Source organism: Gavia stellata, chromosome 9 (genome assembly GCF_030936135.1).
Source record: "Gavia stellata isolate bGavSte3 chromosome 9, bGavSte3.hap2, whole genome shotgun sequence".
In the NCBI taxonomy this organism is placed as follows: domain Eukaryota; kingdom Metazoa; phylum Chordata; class Aves; order Gaviiformes; family Gaviidae; genus Gavia; species Gavia stellata.
Genome location: NC_082602.1, coordinates 601,404 through 621,242, shown reverse-complemented (window position 1 = coordinate 621,242; position 19,839 = coordinate 601,404). Strand labels below are relative to the sequence as shown.

The following is a 19,839-nucleotide window of genomic DNA, read 5'->3' as shown; positions in this document are numbered from 1 at the left end:
GTGGTGCGTTCCGTTTTACATCGTTACCTTGCCTTCAGTGCTTACCTTCCCTCGATAGCTAGCAGGGCTGTGACACAGCGTACCACCCCGGGGGTCTGAACGATTCCGATTACGTATCTGGGTTGAATTAGCGCGCAATTCATAATATTATAAGAAGAAAAATCAAATTATTGAAAACCTACTGACAACAGCTTTATCAAAACACTTTTGCCACTTACATTTTTAACCCTTTGCCTTTATCGCTACGTAACGTTACATGAATTTACCAGAACTGTTACCCACGGGTACAGCAGAACACGGCTAAATCACATTTATAAACCGAAACCCCATTCCCTTCTCTTCAGTTTTGCAGATCAGAGCACATGACAGAGCAAAACGTCACCAAACGTGTGTGTCCCCCCGCACCTCAGAGCTACGCACGTGACACTTCGTGGTACGCAACGCCCCAGCGCGGCAGTGGGTCTGCCAGAGGAGATTAAAATCGCAGCAAGCCCTCGTTACAATGCATAATAGATCAGAAAGCCACCATTTCGGAGAGCTTGTTAATATGTGGGGCTTTATGAAAGACCAGTTAAGATTCTACTCTAATTACTCCCATCGAGGGAAAAATAAAAATAAAACCAGCATTCATTTAAAAAGCCTCAAAAACCAGAATTAATACAAAATGAAAAGTATTCAAACATTTTTACAGTGGTTCACTATCTTTACTAAATGGCACCAGATTTCAAGTGGTCATGTGAAAGCAAAATCAGTAACATTTCAAATTTTGCCTGAAAGTTATTCTAGAAGCAGAATTTCCGTCTTCGTATTTGCCACTAGAAGGAAGAAGTAAATGTGAACTGAGTATCGACAAATCTTTAACCTATACATCTTCTGATTTGGTGTGATTCAGTAAGTAGAAAAGATTTTCCATACTCAAGTTATCTACAGATTATGTCTATATATAAAAAAAAAAGTGTGGATATATACATTTCATACATACACACACGCTCGTACATACGTACACAAACTGGTAATGGACCGTCTCCCCTCCACACCGGTGCCCCGCTGCACCCACGCGCCACATCAGAACCCGCTTTAAGGCTACGCAGCGCATCGTTACGGGACAAGACACAGGCAGTCCCTCCTGGTCTGGGCTGTAATTGTTCCACTTCGTGATCTATTGTTACGCTTCTAGTTGTGCATGACGAAATTTCAATAACTTAGAATCTGTTGTATAAAAACAATTCCAGAAACAGAACTCCCTTATTGAAGGAACATCCCCGCTCCCAACCCCTGACATTGTTTTTGCTAATGGATTACAGAAGTCAAACTAAATCACATCAGAAACTGCAAACGCACTCTTTTGTCTTAATCTAGACTAACGTGCATCAAAACGTTCTGCAGCGTGGCATCCTTCGATTTTCTCATCTTCTCAATTGCCCTGTGGAGATCCTGCTGCTGCACAGGCCGAATTTCATCTTCGTCACGGCTTTAAAAGAAAGAAAAAAAGCAAGACAATGACGCAGGTGCTGGGTAACAGCTGTTCAAACAATGACAAGTCATCACTGAGAACAGCAGCTCTGACGTGGATCCAGCATTGCACCGGAAACATGCCCCGTCCGTGCACGTGTTACCTGCAAGCACGGGGGATAACCAGAGGAACGTCACGGCAAGCGGAGTTAGGCGCGTGCAAGAGAGTTACCAGCGTTTAAGCCTGGTAAAACAGCGCAGCGGTATCACTCTCTTGTCGGTTCGTGCCAACCTCAAGTTTGACACCTTGGAACAGAGAGTCTTATTTTCATGGTCAAAAAGAATAAAGGCAACTTACTTGTTGGGGTTTTTTGTTGTATAGTGGCGATTTGTCAAGAAAAAGAAAACCTCCTGCTCTCTGTGAGTCACAGCAAGGTTTTTTAAACCTCTATAAATTTGCAGTTCAAATCAAAAAATACAAACTAATAATCGGACAGCGCGTAGTACCAGGAGCATTCACAACTTCCACTGAGCTATCGTAACAGAGAGAATAAAGACACGTACGTTTCTTCTTCGCAGGCAGAATTAACGTATTCCCTGACACAGAGGAGCGCTGCATCCCGGCACATTTCTTTCAGATCACTGCCTGAGAAGCCGTCAGTCTCTTTTGCAACTTCTAGGAGATCTACATGCCTGTCCACCTGTCAAAAAACAGAAGGTCAGAGCATGAAAACTCTGAAATCATTCGCTTTGTCCACCAAGGACAAGAAAAGGTCCCCTCCAAGTATTTTTACCTGCCCTAAGATGATCTTTTTCAGTCTTGACTTTTTTTGACAGCTAAAAGCGACTTATTTTATTAACTTACAGTTTGAACCCTCCAAGTAGTTCATTTCGTTACATGAAACTGATGTTTCATCTCATAAAACTCTGAGCTGATTAAAAAGAAAAAAAAAAACCAGGCAATCAAAAGTGAACCATCGTATTGGCGTATTCTGATGCAGCTCCTGGTTGGTTGTGGAAGGCTACTGGACAGCAAAACCTGGATCACAAAAATAACGACCCATTTTCCCAAACGCCCACACAGGTTTCCTGCAACGGCACTGCTTTTTTCAGTCAAGGGCTCGATCAGACCCGTAGACAATGAACACGACCCAATGGGTCTCCTTTCACACCCACAGCCCTTTTTTTATACGTTACTTGAAAGAGGGCGTTTTGTTTTCATAAACACTTCTTTTGACCAGTGAGACAGCAAGGCTGGAAAAAGTTCTTGTCACGTTTACGTTTTGTTGTTGCCATCTTTCAGTGCGGAATAAGAATTTCAAAAGCAGTCATTCACTATCTCAGCAACTCAGTTGTTTGTTGAGTTACTGAACAACCGCTCCGATTTTATACAGCCACGAAACGGAGATCTCTGAGGCAAAATAACGTGTCCGACTCCAGGCACTGGATCAGAGGCTGAACTCATTCCAGCCAGGACCCCATATTCATTTGGTCCGTTTACAGAACCTCTGGTAACAGCCCCTTCCCGCACATTTTCCAGTGCGTCAGTATTTTACTTTCGAAAAGTTAAAGCCAAACTAGTCTAATAAAAGGCTGAACTTAAGGGGTGACTTGTTCTAAGGGGGAAACTAATCCGTGGTGATGAAGGCAAAGCCCCAGGCGTAAACTCTGCTGCTTCCAGCTGCCCCTTCAACACCAGGATAAGCCGAGAACGTGCCGACATCCACCGAGCACCCTTCCAATTCCCCATCGTCCCTCCCACCTTTCTTGAAGGACAAGGGTTACAGCGATACTGTCCTTGAGCCCCAACTTCCTGACCTACGAGTCAGCAGGCAGTGCTCTGGTTTGGGTCCGGAGTGAGCCGTCTGGCTCCCCAGGCATGGAAATTAAGGCAAAAGCGGCAGCTGGCTTACGCCGAAGTGCCTCCTACAGCCACTACAGCCTGGCTGTCTTGAAGTGCTTTGCTTTAAAGCATGATCCCGCACACAAATACCGAAGCCAGTAACAGTCAGCTGTGGATCTGCAATGTACTTGCTCAATGTGGGGCTGAAGGCCATCAAGAATTGAACGGAGCAGAGCAGCTGGCTAAGGAGAAACAGAAAATGGGCACGTTGTGTCGCAGGCATTAACAGGGATTTCCCTTTGAGTGACAAAGAAGCAGCAAGATTTTAAGACAGGCAGGGAAAACAGAGGGCATGACTACACCTGTCATGTGAAGGACCACCAGGAAGTTTGTCACCCTGGCTGAAAATAAGCTGGGCTTCAGAGATCCAATTCTTCCTCCTATGGGATAACCAATACAGGCTGATTTCCACCCCCAACCCCTGAAAAACACGTGGCTGTGATTCACTGCCAGATGCTTGATACACCTTGCATTCTTCCAGGTCCATATTCAGGAGCCGATTTAGGTTTTTGCTGAAGGCCTTAAGGCCAAGGTGCTGCAGCTCCCAGGCCCGGCTGCCAAGGCAAGGGAGCCACAGAGTCCACTGGCGTGCAAGGGCCGGGTGGCTGCAGATATTCAGGGACCTGTACAACGGTCTATTATTCGGCATACCTCCCTAACAGCTCTTGAAGAGAAATTTGAGTCCGAAATCACCACTTGCAAGAGATGTTTTAGTTTGTTTGGGATCTTCTGCAAATAGGTCAGCTCTTCCTCCATGACTCCTTTGGCATTTCGCAGCAGTTCTGTTTTCACATCCACGTCCGCTAATTTGCGAAAAAGCCAACCTATATTCTAATCCTACGCAAACAATTCAAAATGACCATTTGCAAAGCAACCTCCCCAGTATCTCAGCCATTTGCAATGATGAGCTGTGATTTTTAGGCCTTTTAAAAAAATGTAAGTTGGTTTTACTAACGAATGATATTTATTAGGATAGACCTCAACCAAGAGACACCTTGCAACATTAACTTCAAGACAATTAGTGCCGCAGACTAAATTTGGCAGGAACCTCTGATAACATAGGTCCCATACCCTGCGGACAGACACTACCAGATGTGCTCACGCCCACCCCTTCCCCTCATCTTGGAATGCAGATGGCGACATGAACACCACACAGTATTAGTAACAACACCTATAGTAGTTTTCCTCTAAAGGAAATATGAACTGTGGATCAAAGTGCAAAAAAGCAGCACTGTCAAAAAATGTCATTCCTCCTTTCTTGACTTGAGCCAATAGACTGTACAGAGCTAAAATATTCAGGATCTCTTCTCCCGGCTTCATAAGGTCTTGAAATTTCTTTCAGTGATCAAAGTGATTTACTAACATGATTCACCTTCAGCAGCTTTAGAGAGATAATATGTTACCTTGTTATATAACAAGAAAATGGAGACAGAGAAATTAAGTAATTTGCCTTGGAGATGGTGATTCACCACAAAATCCAAGACTGCTGCTCTGACTGAGGCTCACTCTTAAACCAGTAGGCAACTCTACTGCTTTAATCTAACACCACGCCTAAAACCACAAAAGGTTCCTAAATTATAATCAGAAATACCCTGGTAGATAATCTCTACCTTACTCCAAGACAGTCAATTATAAAACATGTTTTCTACAACTCCAGGGCTTGCACTCATGAAAATAGTGATACAGCAAATGAACCATTAAAAGAAGTCTACTTACATTTTCATTTTTCAAAATGAGCTTCAAGATTGCTTCTCTTTGTTTCAGAGCCTTAAACAAAAGAGGTTAAAGTTACTAGAGTACAAAAATAAACATACGTAACATCTATCTCAATTTTGCACGGCACGGGCTTTCAGTCAAAATTCAGTGACACAAGCTGGTCCCTCAAGCAAGAGATGTGATACATGCTCAGGAAACCTATCTGATGGCAAAGCACTCAGCAAAACGAGCTCTACGGTACTCTGACTCCAGGAGCACATGAAACTAAAACATTTGAGCGTATACATTTACATTAACTACAGGGAAAGGGAAAATGCGCTGACATTTAGTCTTCCCCTAAGCGAAAGCAGCTGTCTCCAAAGACTTCCCATCATCTTTAGTGGAGGGCAGACTCTCTAGATCTAGGGAATGCTTTCAATACTTTGCTAAATCAGATGAAGCAGATAAACGGCTCTGCTTAAAAAAAAAAAATAAAAAAAAATTTAACTCTACAGATGATGCTTGGGTAATTTTGAGCAATATAAATCACATACTGTGATGAGGTTACTGAAAGAAACGGTGAAGTCCTGAGCATATCCTTCATAGCAAGGTAAAACACAGGCAAAGAGACTCTTTTTTGCGTCTCCCAAAACCAAACTTGTCCTAAATTCACTTTCATTGTTAAAAAGGGAAAAAAACCTACCCCACCGACACTCTGGCAGCTGAACAGTTGATACTCCATCTCAAAAAATGCTTCTTTCATTTTCCTCCGCCTTGCAGATAATTTCTTATGAGTAATTTTGGGCATTTTCATCTCAAACTTAGTTACGAAACCTGCAAGGCTTTAGCTACTCTACAGCAATACTACCTGTGCACATTTCCAATCCACAGCACATCAATTACCTTGGCCCTCAATAAAAGAGTTGTAACCAACCTTGGTTGTATCGCAAAGTACCACAGACAAGAACAAGAGACGAGCAGTAAGTTCATGAGATGGCTGTAGCGGGGTAAGGGAAGTTACGTGCCTGTGCCCTAAGTGACACCTCCTGTTGTAATTCTGATCCTGGGAGAGGGAGCCAACCTCTATAATGTCCTGGGGCACTGTTACCTGCGGATAATTCACCCTTCTGACGACGGTTCTTGGTAGAAAGACATGATAAAGTACTAAAACACACATCCTCACCCCTTACTAAGGCAAGGAAAACTTGGTTATGATTAAGGTGTATGAAACCCTATGAGCAGGCATCGCAGAAAAGCAGGTACTAGGTTATAAATGCTTTGTTTCGAAAAGCATCCGCCCACAAGGAGTGAAAGCCAGTTCAAACAAGATGGGTCTGGGAACATGACTACTCTCTTGCACAATCAGTAAGAGTTTTAATCCTCCGGTTTTGTCTCTAAGTTTCTGCAGAGAACGAATAGTAAAGGGTATTTCTGTAGCCAGAAGGGAATACTGACAACCACAACTGAACTCTTTATAATATTGATACAAAAATGTCTTGTGATATCACTAAGTGTTCGAAGGCAACTAAAATACCTTGAAAAGGATGGCAATAGCAAAATTTATAGTAAGGGTAACCTCGCGATGGCTGGCATAATCGATAAAGACCTTAATCACTGCCCATTTGGCGTAATTCGTAAGCAGAATAAAACCCGTTTTCCAGATTGCTTGCAGGGCCTGACTGTGGAAAGGCTTGAGAAGAATGTAGGCTTTGATATGCAGATTTCATTCCCTCTTCTCTCCTTGAAAACTAAATGCTGTGTAAGGAGAAGGTCTAAATGGTAGTCAATATATGCCTGCTTCTTGACACTATCCGACCTGGGTGCCATCTCACCGCAGGCAAGCGTGTGCAGTCACTTTTGTGCCTTTTGTGACTGTTTTCAAGTTAAAACTAAGCTCTTTCCAGCGTGCAGTGTCTACGCCACTCCATTCTTATAGATGAAGAAAATGGGTGGGAAGCTCTCGGAGCGCTTGGAGTCGTTTCAGATAAAAGACCCAAGGAATCAAGATTTCTGTGAGAAACTTCACCTTAAAAGCAAAGTTATATATGTGCTTCTACAAAACTAAACCCAGATCAAAATAATAGAGTATTTCTTTGACAAAAAACCAGAGACATGCATTTCCTGGCTGATAAGGCATCTGCCTGTAGCTCAGCCACTAGGCACACTGTTCAGGCAAACCCGGCATGACTTACAGGTTGGTTGATGTGAAACCGGGTCGGCATTCTTCTCATGATTGCGGAGTCAAGATCCTGAGGACGGTTGGTGGCTCCCATCACTACTACCTGTATACGCCAACAGAAAAAAACTAGTCAGCCTGAAACCAGCTTTTGAAAACATCGTCGTATTGGAGTTTCAAAACCAAACATGTGACTCTTCCACACTTTATCAAGAACATCGACATTTAAAGAAGTTACATAAGGTTTCTTGGTCCTGATTTCAGCAACTGAATTTAAACAGGCAGCTTAAGGGAGCGTTGGTACTACAGAGTCCCATCTGGGTGGAGATTTTTACATCAGTCTGGAGCCTTCTGAGCCCTATTTGAAAGTTCAAACTCTAAGCGGTATCCCAAAACTTCTGCTTAGAAGTCTTGGCAATATCTCTTTAGTTCCTGGTGATCTGGAAGGAACTTGAAAGGAGATGTTTTGATAAGATATTAAAAAATGTGGCACTTTTATGCTGTGTTGAAAAAAGAAAGGCAATCAGTTCACCAGGACAATCAAACCGGCAGCTTTCTCATGCACGAAAATGTTCTTTCTTTTCGCATTAAAAAGAGCATTAGAAGTCAGTAAGAACCTACATGCACTGGTATACTGTAACAGCAGCACACTGGAAGTGTACAAGCCAAGTTCAATACAAGGAGATTATTTACCTCATTTGACCACATTCCAGTTCTTAGTTTAAGAACAAATTTACTTCCCATTCACATCAGCCTTGTTTTCTCATTTGTTATTGTAAGTTATGTACATTGTAAACACTCAGTCACGAAAGTGAAAAATGTCAGGGAAATTAATCTCCTATCAATACAGTTTCCTGACATGCTTCTGGTTGTTTGTCTGGGGTCACTGTTCCGCAGCCAGCCCTGGCAGCTCCAGCAGCCCCTGGCCAGGCTGGGTTGCGTGCCCCGGGAGCAGAGTCACCCTGCCACCTAGAGGCTTAATTACAGGGTGGCAAATTGCTACGCAGAGAAAAAGCCAAAAGGCGCATTTTTCGCCAGGCCTCCGGCAGTCTTCACCTTCTGGAAAGCGTTATGCAGGCAAGTGCTCACCTGCGTGCCAAACGCAAGCTAACATTTGGCTGAGCTGCCTCTTGCAAAGAGGCACCACTGTACCCACGCTGTGCTTCCCTGGGGCATCAAGGCCCAGCGCTGGACCCGAAGAGTTGCTCCCTCTGTGCTACCGGAGCTGAGGAGCCTTCCCAAAACCGGCTTTGTCTGCAGGTTCTGGGAACGTGGGACCCCTGCCAGGGCACAAATGCGGCTGTACGGGGCTTCCAGACTTGAACTGTCCCGTCAAGCAGCACAGCTCTGTTTTCCGTCTTGCAAGCACACATTTCTTTCAGTGTTTGAATGTATTATCTTTTTTTTCCCAGGTTCCTGCCGGACTCAAGACTATATCCTCGGCAGGTTTAGCCCAAAGCTGACCATGCTTTTCAGGTGTAATCAACACAGGAGCAAACAACATTCATCACAACACTTATTTACAATTTCCTCCTAGCATTTGGAATTTTTGTTACCATAACAAAAGCCAAATTTAATCCTTATTCAAAGGAAATTTGTTTGGCAAGAATCAGACAAGGAACCCAAAGCTCCCAAGTAAACATCTGTAATTAACAGAAGAGCCCAGCGAGCTGGTTGTCAAAAACTGAGACAATGCAAATGTCAAAACCATGGCTTAAAGAACACTTCCTGAATTGCAAGGACATCTCAGGGAGGAGCCTGAAATACGGTATTGAAACAAAACACTCCAGCTGAAAAACTCCCCAGAAACCTGAATCAACCCCTGCGGTGCCTCCAGCCAGTTGTTGGCATTGCATTTTATTTCGGTGGCTCCCCACCCTGCAGAGGCATACGAGTAAAGGACAAGAGTGACTTGTTCAGGCGCTGCGTGCTGAACTCAAGAGATGGGTAAGACCACATATTGTCTTACTGCAGGGAATGAACATTTGACTTGCTTCAAGAAGTTGGCAGTATATTGGGAAAAAAAGAGAATACATTCAAACACTGGAAGAAATGTGTGTTTGCAAGATCATATTAGCTTCCAGTTAAGTGTTCATACCATTGGCCTCTTATTAACCGTAAGCACTCTGCTTTAAAGCTCCTCAGTACATATATTCACTGTGTTCTAATCGGTTTTTAAAAAAATCAACTGAAAAAAAATCTTTAGCACAAGCTTGAGAGAGGAGGAGAAGCAGATTTTACAGAGAAAGAACTAATGGAGCTCAGAGCATCGGAACCCATTCACAGGAAAACACAGATTAAAAAGGTTGAAAATTTTAAAATTGGAGAATAAACATCCTTTTTAAAGGCTTTAAAAAGATTGCTCCAGGTGACAGTTCAGAAACATACCAAGCAGGCTTTCATCTACGTGACATTCAAGTCATTTATTTAATAAATGGTTTTTGTTTGTTTTTTACAGAGCCAGCAGCTTTTGTAATTTTTTTTCCTCTCCAAAATACAATACTTCTGTTGAGATTATGGGAGGGGGACGGAAGCGTACAGGAATAACGGGATGGAAGCACGGCTCTATTTAACAGAATTAGTCTTTCGATAACATCAACTCCTCTACCCTTTCAGATTAACTCCAGAGTCTAGTGCTTGTCTAATGCTTTTCTGGAAACAAACCAACCAACCTGCAACTGGGATGAATACTCAGGTCTTTCAAGACCCTTCCTGAAATCAAAGATTGACTTCACCTGAAGAAAATATTGTTGGCAAAATGTTTTTCAAAACAGTTTAAAAATTCCCAATTTTGGCAGCTCAAACTATACGGCTATATTATTGAGACTTAGGACACTTCTGAAAATAACACCTCTTAATCAAAACCAAAATACCTACAAAAACAGTCTTCTCAAGAAGAAAAGTGACCTGTTAATGTAACTCATCTCATTCCCATAATATACTGGTAATCACTAACACTGACAGGTAAAGAAACCCTTTTGGCAATTATCACTACACGCAATCTGCTGCTCTTCCCAAATGGCCCAATGTACAATAACCGAGAGGGAAGAATCGCATTACTTTTGTCGTCATCCTTTGGACTTACTTGGCAGTTATAATCGGTGTCCAGTCCATCCCACAGACTCATGAACTGAGCTTTCATCATAGCTGTAGCTTCATGGTCAGAACTCGATCGACTTCGTAAGAAGGAATCTGTATTAAAGGATTCAGTAAAGCAGTTTACTTTCAACCCTGCCATAGCAACTACACTGTTTGATTTCTCACATGCAGACTTGTGCTATTCTCTATCTTATAAATACCTTTTTAAATAAACATTGTCAACAAATGGATAATATTTCTTACGATAAAGAATAGGAAAGTGGAATCTCACCATATTTTTAAGCACAACTTTTAAATTACATTACACGAGTATGTACCTATCACATGAGATTGTCCCAAATCTTGTGCTTCAAATTTTCACTTTCCTGAATTCATGGAAAGTGTAACTTTCACCTTAATTTCTCATGGAGCGATGGAAGCATTCAGAGTCTGGCAAGCTAGCAGACACCAGAGTACAGGAGAACAAACAGCAAGCTGCAGGACCAACGTAAAGTAGGCCATACACTTTGTTATGCAGAGATCTAACTCTGCTAGTGCTTGCCTAAAGAATTCCCAACAGCTAGAAAAACACCACGTTTTTCACACCTATACAAAAGGGTAACAAGCATCTTAAGAACACAGCCCCTAAACTGTGGAGAGGGTAAAAGCTTCGTCAGGCTCTGTTTCTGCAAACTGTACAACTCACTCTGAGGAAAAGCCAGTGCTACGAGACAACGAGCACTTTTAACTGAACTGCTGAAGTCCACAGGGACTTAAACACTAATGCGGTAAGTCCAAATGCACTGAACAACTGGCACCTTTGCTGTCTTCCTAGCTGAACTTCCCCTCCTTCAGGTTTATTAAACTATTATTCCTGAGCTCTCCTAAACCCGTATTTTATTTTCCATTATGTGCCCTCACGGCAGAAGCATCGAAGTGTATTTGGTGGTGGGTCTCCTGAATAAGTAGTTCCCTTGACAGAAGAAAAGCTTTCCTCATGAGCCACCTTAGCCCGACCAAAAATAAGCAGCAAATTGTTCTACTGGTAATTTCCTCCACTAACATGAGGAAGAAATAAGCTGCTTTTCCTAATTTGCCACCATTACTTCACAATACCATTTATATTGCTAAACCTTGTTCCATTGTCACTCTTCTTAAGGCAGTAGATTTGAACCTACAGTTTAATGTCACTCTGCTACAGTTACTTACAAAAAAAGATAGATTTTTACCTATTTCGTCAATAAAAATGATGGACGGTTGGAGCTTTATAGCAAGGGAGAAGACAGCAGCCGCCAGTTTTTGAGACTCTCCATACCATTTGTCCGTCAACGTTGACGGCTGGAGATTAATAAATCGACAACCCGCTTCCTTTGCCGTAGCTTTGGCGATCAGCGTTTTGCCACAGCCGGGAGGGCCATAGAGAAGTACTCCTGAAAAAGTAACAGTGTTAATGCTCTCTGGTCGCTGTGCAGAAACATGCTTTGGTATGACAGACCTGAGAGTGTCCAGGCTTGTATTTTATCCAAGTTTTAAGAGACGAGAAACCAAGTTACACAGTGTGCCATCAAATCAAATACAGTTATTTAAGATATCCTTATTATAAAGTTAAAGCTAAGAATATCTAAAAACAGGTATGGTGAAATTGAAGGCAGACATTTGTCTGAAAGATGACCGCTTTATTACTGTGACACTAAATATCACATAAAACTAAAACCCTCTTTATTTCCTGTAAGCATTTGACATGCCTTGTTTATAGCCAGTTTCAGCCTTGCTAATAAAACTTGGCACAGAGGGGGGGAGGGGAAAAAAAAAAAAAAAAGGAGCCCACAGTTTAAACAAATTACCCACCATTAAATATGACATCTCGTATTATTTTTATACTTGTCATAGTGAAAGAATTCACAGTAGTCTTTTCCTAACATAGTTGTAAAGAAAAAAATTTAAAGAAAAAAAATAAAGCCAAGCCTGAAACAGAGAGAATTACTAGGGGTTTTTTTTTTCTGTTTATGTGACCGACGACCACAAACATAATTATTCTGAAGCAATGACTTCCTATTAACACACAGTGCAAGCCACTAATAAAACTGAGGAGCTTGCCCTATATGGAAAGTCTGCTTTAAAAAGATAAATAAAAAATAATTTTTTCCTTCAGCTTATTAGATCATGACATTAAAGTAATTTTCCAGACAGTTTCAATTTGTGACTTAAACAGAAAGTAGCCTGGAAAAACTAAACCAGTTACAAAAGCGCTTCATTTTCCATCACTTAAGACACAAAACTGAGATGGTCACAGATACAGGCAGTAATTAACATTTCCAGAGAATTTTCAGAAGACAATATTCCAGGGATCAGAGCAGCAAAGATAAACTTTGGCATTTTGTCCAACATTTCAGGTTCAAATTCTGCTTGTTTGCAGTAATATACAGCAAATATGGCTGTACGCATTCCAGCGGAGAGAGTCCAACTTCTGTTTTACTGTTGGAAAGTTAATTTGTCACCCGCCGGTTTCCTCACTGCCTCAATTCTGCGCAACTCAACTCCAGAGAAAATCAAGGGATCTCCAGAATAAAAATGGGATGTCTCTCTCTTTGAATGACTGGAATTTCTAGGACTAGGACAGAGAGATGTCTGCGAGATTAGCTTATGTTGACGTCTCACGTTTATGACTTATGTTTCTATGACACGGCAGAAATATTAAGCCAGCGTATAAAGCTGTACAGTGGAGTTATAGCTCACCTCTGCCAAAGGAGAATATGGGGTATAAGAAGACAAAAATCAATAATTTAGGCAGTTAAAAATGCAGGCTACATAGATTAGTGCACCAAAATGTATCAACAGTGACTGAAAAGCAATTATCGCTTCATTATTAAGATGAAACTTACTCATTAGAACTTGATTTCACAGCAAGAGAGGAGGAAAAACCTGAGGGTTTTCCCTGGCATCAGCCCTAATGGTTGCACTTTGGACTGGCCACCCACTTCCTCTTTCCTTTCTGGGTAATTGTAACTTTTTTTTTTTTTTTTAATAGCAACATATAAATCCGTAACATCTCCATCCTACCTTTTGGTGGCTGTAAGAGCCTGGAATTCTCAAACAAGTATTTCTTCTTGATGGGCAAAATGACAGTGTCTTTCAAATCTGTAATAACATCATCTAAGCCTGCAATATCACTCCAGGTTACCTAAGACGGAAAAACAGTATTAGAAACGATCATCATAGTCCCTGCCGACAAAAAATATCCACCAGCTTAAAAGTAGTGCAAGGCCTCCAAAATAAAAAGGACAAGTGATTAAAAAACCCTCCGCTCTCAACGATGCAATTTTAGTTTTAAATTACAGAAATATTTTCTACATGTTCCCATAGATACATATATGCGACAATAACGTAATCCAAAGTCGAAATCAAGATCTTCCATGCCTGAAGTGCTTTCATCGGAGTGACACGGAAAACAGTTTCTTACATGCATGCTAAGTGGGTCTACGAGATGTGCAGCAATACTCATTTCGTATTCAGTAAGCTTGACATTTTTCACTCCGATTTGCTTCATTAGTTTTTCAGCCTGGGGGAAATAAAACGCCAAGAAATTCAGAGAAAGAAATTGAATGCTTAATTCAAAAATTAGATTTTACAGAACTGCTATTTGGAGTCTGAAAAGCTTCTCCGTAAGTCACATCTGAAAAGAGGTTAAATCTTTCTGAAGGAGAAGGTTCTGCTATTTCCTAATGACTTGTTGTCACTTGAGTGAAACTAAGTCATATGCCTCAGTTCCCACCAAGTAAGCATCACACCAGCTCTCCCACCCCCAAAGCCACAAGTCATACATTATGACCTGAAAAACAACCAAAATAAACATTAAAACATGGAGTCTGCTGTTCAGAACAGGTTTGCAGACACACAGGTCACCTCAGTACAAAATTGTTTCCCTAATCTCTGCAGGAGTTTCCAAAGCTGATACAGGTACGTTACACTTAAAAAAAGCCCGTTAGTCCTTACAAACTTTGTACAGGATTCAGATGAAAAGCCTGAAACTTGTTATTATTGAGCTCTAGAGTTCTTTCACGTGCTTAATTATCTTCATTCACAACCCTGCAAATAACACACACTTTACTGAGAGATATAATTGTGTCATTATAAAAAGCATGCCCCGCTCCAAACCTCCACAGCACTGCATCAAGGAGAGATTAATATATTTTTAAGGGGGGGGAAGATAATTCACAGAAGCCAGTCAATTTTTTCTATGTATTCAATATTTTCTTTTTCCCAATTTAAAAGGAAAAGTCATTTGTTGTGTCAACATGCTTTCACAATTCAGTTTCTCTTTACACTCAAACTTGCGGTTAAGTCTGACATGCTTTTGGGATATTGCAACCTCTTATATAATAGCTGGCACTGGTACAGATTGTGAAAGCTGATTTTTAAAGCAGGGCCAATATTTTAACTAAAAATTTATTAAAAAAGAAAAACCACCCAAAAACAGAATTAGGCTGCTCAAAACTGCTGTTTGAATCTGTGAAATTTGTGTCAGCCGGGGAAAAAAAAAAAAAAAAGAAGTTGCAACATTTCCTTCAATACTTTCCAAAGAAAACATTTAACTTTTGGTTCTGAAATGCACCTAGACCTTTTCCCGGAGCATTAATCCCCATGAATCATTCTAGTTCAACGTAAGGAATGAGGCTTTTCACTTTTTTCCTCCCCTTTCCAGGGTGTTTGGACTGCTACTGGAGGTGGGGGAAGAACAGAGGGAGAGGAACAAAGTGCAAGCTATTCTTAAAAAGGCATTTGGACAGCAGTGTTCCTCTTTGTCATGAGTAACTACAGTCCCTGCCTCTGCCATTAAGTTGCCAAAAAGCAGCAGAGAATCAAGTTATTTCTGCTCAAGGTTTTAAAAAGCAACCAAGAGACTGAGGAGAGCATTATTTAACGCGACTGCTGCTTAGCAAAGTTGTCAGAAGCAGAAACGGCACTGGGACCACACGCTCGCAGATAATTAGAGACAACGCCGCGCTACAGCTCAACAGTTTTTCCACCACTTCAAGCTAGAAATTTTAACTTGTTGTAAAACGTAAGCACTGAAAACGCTAACAGCCTAGATCCTGAGATGTACTAGAAAATAATTCTAGGTTTTTTGATTATTCCACATGCTTTTGTCAATTACTTTGTCGGTCATTGCAAGTCCAGTTTTCAGTTAGCAGATTTCTCTATACGAACGGTAATGAATGAGACAGCATTTCACAGAAATATTTATGAATAAAATCCTACCTGTTTCTGAGCTTCTACTTTCTGCTTTCTGGTCGGATCAATGGCATCAACCATCCATTTAATGGTAAAATATGTTACGGCACCAAATATGGTTAAACGAAAAATTAACCCGACCACTTCATTCCGGCTCAGGGGACGTGAAAACGCTTCAGCGTGGACCATTTTGCCTCTCAGCACTACATGTAAAAAAGCGTGGGGAGGGACAGAAAGAAAAAAAATTAAAGCTGAGAAAGCATCTGCCTTATATTTAAACACCGTTTTATAAAAACTATTTCTCATGCACACAACTTAAGCTTACCGTGAAGTTATAATGAAATATCTGAACAATAGCACAAGCCCGACATATAAAACTGCGTCGGATTAAAATGCGCAGCGCTGAGTGTAACGATGGTTTCATTTCCACTTTCAGTAAGCGGAGAAGAAATGGCAGCACCAATCTGAGGCCTTACTTCTTGATTGACTACATGCAAAAAGGTCCCGATTTCACTCTTCCCTCAAGAAAACTGCATCCCTTTCAGCTATACAATAGCCTAATAAAGTAATAAAGATTACTTTATTTCAGTGCCAAGTTTACATTCCCATTAAGACTGACATTTTGTGATTGTTATTGACCCAAGAATGCTAAGTCGTGGAGACAAAGGTAACTACATTATTTAAACAGGGAGTTCTTTTCCCTAAGAGGAAGTTTAAAGGACAGGCACACAATTGCCACATTAAGGAGCGATCGATGACATGTATTTGAATAAAATGAGGTTAAGAGCTGGAGCCTGCACCTAGCAGAACATATTTTCAGTTATTAATATCCCTGGAAAACTGAAAATGCTGGATGTGGCACACAGCTATCAAGGGAAAAGGCTGGCTGCTGTACAAGCCAAACCCAGAAAGTACACCACCTTCAAGCTAAGGGAGCGTGCTGCAGGGAGGAAAAACCTCTTCCTAAAACATCGAAAAATGACTTATAAAATCAGGATCCTCTTTCCCCAATCTACTTTCTCCTCAACTGGCGGGGTTTCCACCTGAGAATCCCCAACGCTCCCCTTGTTCACTGCCCAATTCTCCCACTGCAAGGGCAAAATCAGTGGCAATTCCTTTGGCAGCTTCCAACGCTCCCTGGCCGGTCTCCAAACTGAGCTGTCAGCCAGGGAAATGCCAGACTACCTACAGCCAAGATATCCTTGAATTCCCCCTTGCTTGGCTAGCGGTCGCGTTATGTCGACCCCGTGTTCAACTCAAGGAGTTACAAGGATTCGGCAGACTGGAATTAGGAGAAGCACCACGATACGTTTACCAAAAGACGTCAGCGGCTCGCTACTATGTTCCCGTGTGGATCAGGGGTTTTTAACTCTTCATTCGCTGTTTAGAAACTTAAAAATCGAGGCTGTTGCTGCGCATACGTGCTGGGAAATCAAAACGTGCCTGCTTAGGCGTCTAAGCGAGTAATGGAGCGCTAGGAGATCCCGCATGTTCTCTTAAGCCTGATTTATTAAAGTAAAAGGATTATATATCCAGCGAACAAGAAAAAAAGCTTCCAAAAAACCCCCAGAAACCAATGAAAAAAGCCACTCCTTACGCAATCCTTGCCCTGAACAGCAGTTGCAAGAAAAAGCTTTAACAGGAGAGACTTAAGCGTAACCTTTCTGCATGAAGTTCCGCTTACCCTGGATGAATTTTAGCATTTATTTCCCAGGCCGATCGCTGAGATAACGAGAGGGACAGTTCACCCAACAGCAAACTCTAGGTCCGTAGGGCCGCCGCTGCATTTTGGTTTAGCTCTGCCTGTCTGCGTGCTACTTCGAGTAGTAAAACGAAAGCAAAAGGCGAAACGGGGCCGGCTCCTGCTCTGTGCCCACAGGGTGGCTAAAGGGAAAGCTCAGCCCCGGCGGGGAACCCTCGCCTCTCCCCGAGCCCTCAGCCAAGAGCAACCGCTTCCCCTTCCAGGACGCAGCCCCCCCCCCCCCCCACGATCGCGGCCCAGAGGCGGGGGCCGGTTCCCGGCCAGGCCGCTGAGCCCGACCGCCTCACCCGCGCTCTGGCAGGGCCGGAGCTAACCGGGAGGGAAGGAGCAAGGGCCCCGCTTGGCCTCCCGGACCGCCCGCTGGGCCCCAGCGAGGGCAGGAGTAGGCCGCGGGGAGCCGCCGGCCCCCGCCATGGCGGCGCGGTGAGGGGAAGGCGGCACCGGTGAGGGCCGGCCCCGCCGCCCGTGACCTTCCCGCCGCCCGGCAGGTGCCGGCGGGCAGCGGGGACGGGCGGCCGCTCGCTCTCTCACCGGGTCACTCACCCCTCAGGCCGGTCTCTCGGATACGCGGCCGGCGGCGGCGGTACGGGCGGAGGAAGGCGGCGGCTGCTGCGGCGGTGGCGGCGCGGGCCCTGGCTCGGCTGCGGCGCGTCCCGCGCTTCCCCCCTCCGGCCGCCTCCTACCGCCCCGCACGAAGGTTCCGCCCGCCGGCACGGCCCTCAGCCCGGCCCTCAGCCCGGCCCTCAGCCCGGCCCTCAGCCCGCCCGGGCCGGAGCCGCCGCTCCCCGGGCCGCTCCCCGCAGCGGGTCCAGCCCGCCCTGGCAGCCGCCTCCTCGTAAACCCGCTCCGTCCCCTCTCGGAAGCGGTGACATGTCCGAGGTGAAGAGCTCAGGCTCGGAAAACGCGGTATTTGGCAGATGGGGGAGGGATGGTACGGGGATCTGCCAGAATGAAAATCACCGAAATTTAAGAATTCATCAGTAGTTTACTAAGAGATGTTGAGGCAATAGTTTTCCTATTTCACCTTGTGATGAGAACAGTAAGTTCACTCTCTGTAGGGAGTAACTGAGAAATGTCCAGCAATCGGTTTAAATAAGGGAATCTCTGTGATAACGTGGAATTTTGGCAGCTTGTCTTCAACCCTTCTGCTCTTGTGTCAACGCTGCTGAAGTTCCAAAGCCTTTCAGACCCAGCTTTGCTCCTGCGGGAGAGCCTCGCCGCTCCGCTGTATCCTCACCTTAATTCCACCTTGTCCAGGGCCTTCCCAACAAAATTCAACCCGCTCACTCGGGATCGTACTTTGGCACGAGCAGTTGGTTTTCTATACGACACCAGTCCTGTTACGGGTCGTTTTTAAGCGTCATCCCTTGTACACGAAGGCAGGAGATGCTTCCCCCACCGAGGAGCCTACTGAGGGCAGACCAGGACCCGTGGAGCAGATCCGCAGCTTCCGCTCTGTGATTTCTCGGCCGTACCTGCTCCACCAACACCACCTCAGGTAGAGAACGCGACGCCGAATTTCCTTCCCACAGCTGGTCTGGCTCCTGCCGAAACCCAGGCACATCATCCACCCCGCTAGCACCCATCCCGCATCGCATCGGTGGCGTGCGGCGTTTCCGTCATTAAATCCACGTGCAAAAAAATATGTGCGTTCTCGAAGTGATTGTGATTTCACCGAAGTCCTCTTCCGGCAGTTTTGTTTCGGTTCCGTTTATTGGATTAATACACACCAAAACCGCCCAAAAATTTAAAAAAGTTTTGAAACAACTTTAGCTTCTTCATCACTATCGATGAAGCAGTATTTCCCTTTTATTGTTCCGTGTGCTGTAGCGCTTCCAAATAAAAAGTGTATTTAATCAGAAAATAAATGTGTCCATGTCTAAACGTGCCTATTGATTTACAGGCGGCCTTCCTCTTCCGCTGCTCCTCCAGCCTTTAACGGTAAGCAAGATTATAATCTTCTAGAGAATTATTTTTTTTCAATCTATGTATAATATGTGAGCAGTTTCCCTTTGACGTTTTAAAAATGAACTAGATATAATCGGTGATGCTGCCAGCTTTTGGTATTAATTTGAGGCTTATACTCATTCTTGCAATCACCCCTTTTGAACAGAAAAAGGATAATCAATCATTTCCCTGCGTCTCACGCACTAGGAAAACGCTATTGTGTTCGAATTACCAACACTGGAGGGAAATATTTAGGACCCTTCTGTTTTTTCTACCGCTCTTAAAAAGATGACAACTGTTTTGCTGCAATTAAGGAGAGACGCAAACACACACACACACACACACAAGTAATAAAAGCTCGAAACCGACATTTTGTCGCTGCTATTTGACAGCCGCAGCGGTAACCTTTAAAAGAAGTCCTCTGCTGAAAAATACTTAACAAAATGTCGAGAGATGCAATTTTCAATTTATATCTTCTAGTAAAAGTATCTGTCTGAAAGGAGAATTGTACTGGAAATCATGGGTTTATACTGGAAAAAAAAAAAGGTCTTTGTGGCAGCTGCTGTCCCCAAGCGCTTGGCGTGCCTTGGCTGC

At 43.4% G+C, this 19,839-nt stretch overlaps 1 protein-coding gene across 2 annotated transcripts; it reads right to left on the bottom strand.

The window, feature by feature from the left end:
- Window positions 1-139: 139 nt before the first annotated feature.
- Window positions 140-17,906, bottom strand: ATAD1 (ATPase family AAA domain containing 1). 2 transcript variants are annotated; one of them, XM_059821182.1, is made up of 10 exons: window positions 17,842-17,906; window positions 15,564-15,739; window positions 13,765-13,863; window positions 13,365-13,485; window positions 11,534-11,734; window positions 10,312-10,418; window positions 7,243-7,332; window positions 5,072-5,122; window positions 2,017-2,153; window positions 140-1,471 (listed from the first exon to the last, which is right to left on the bottom strand). In XM_059821182.1, the coding sequence occupies exons 2-10, from the start codon at window positions 15,723-15,725 to the stop codon at window positions 1,351-1,353; spliced, it is 1,089 nt and encodes a 362-aa protein (XP_059677165.1). In that variant the 5' UTR covers window positions 15,726-15,739; window positions 17,842-17,906; the 3' UTR covers window positions 140-1,350. The 2 variants fall into 2 exon arrangements, with proteins under 2 accessions (XP_059677165.1, XP_059677166.1); XM_059821183.1 differs by lacking the exon at window positions 7,243-7,332.
- Between the last annotated feature and the right edge of the window lie 1,933 nt (window positions 17,907-19,839).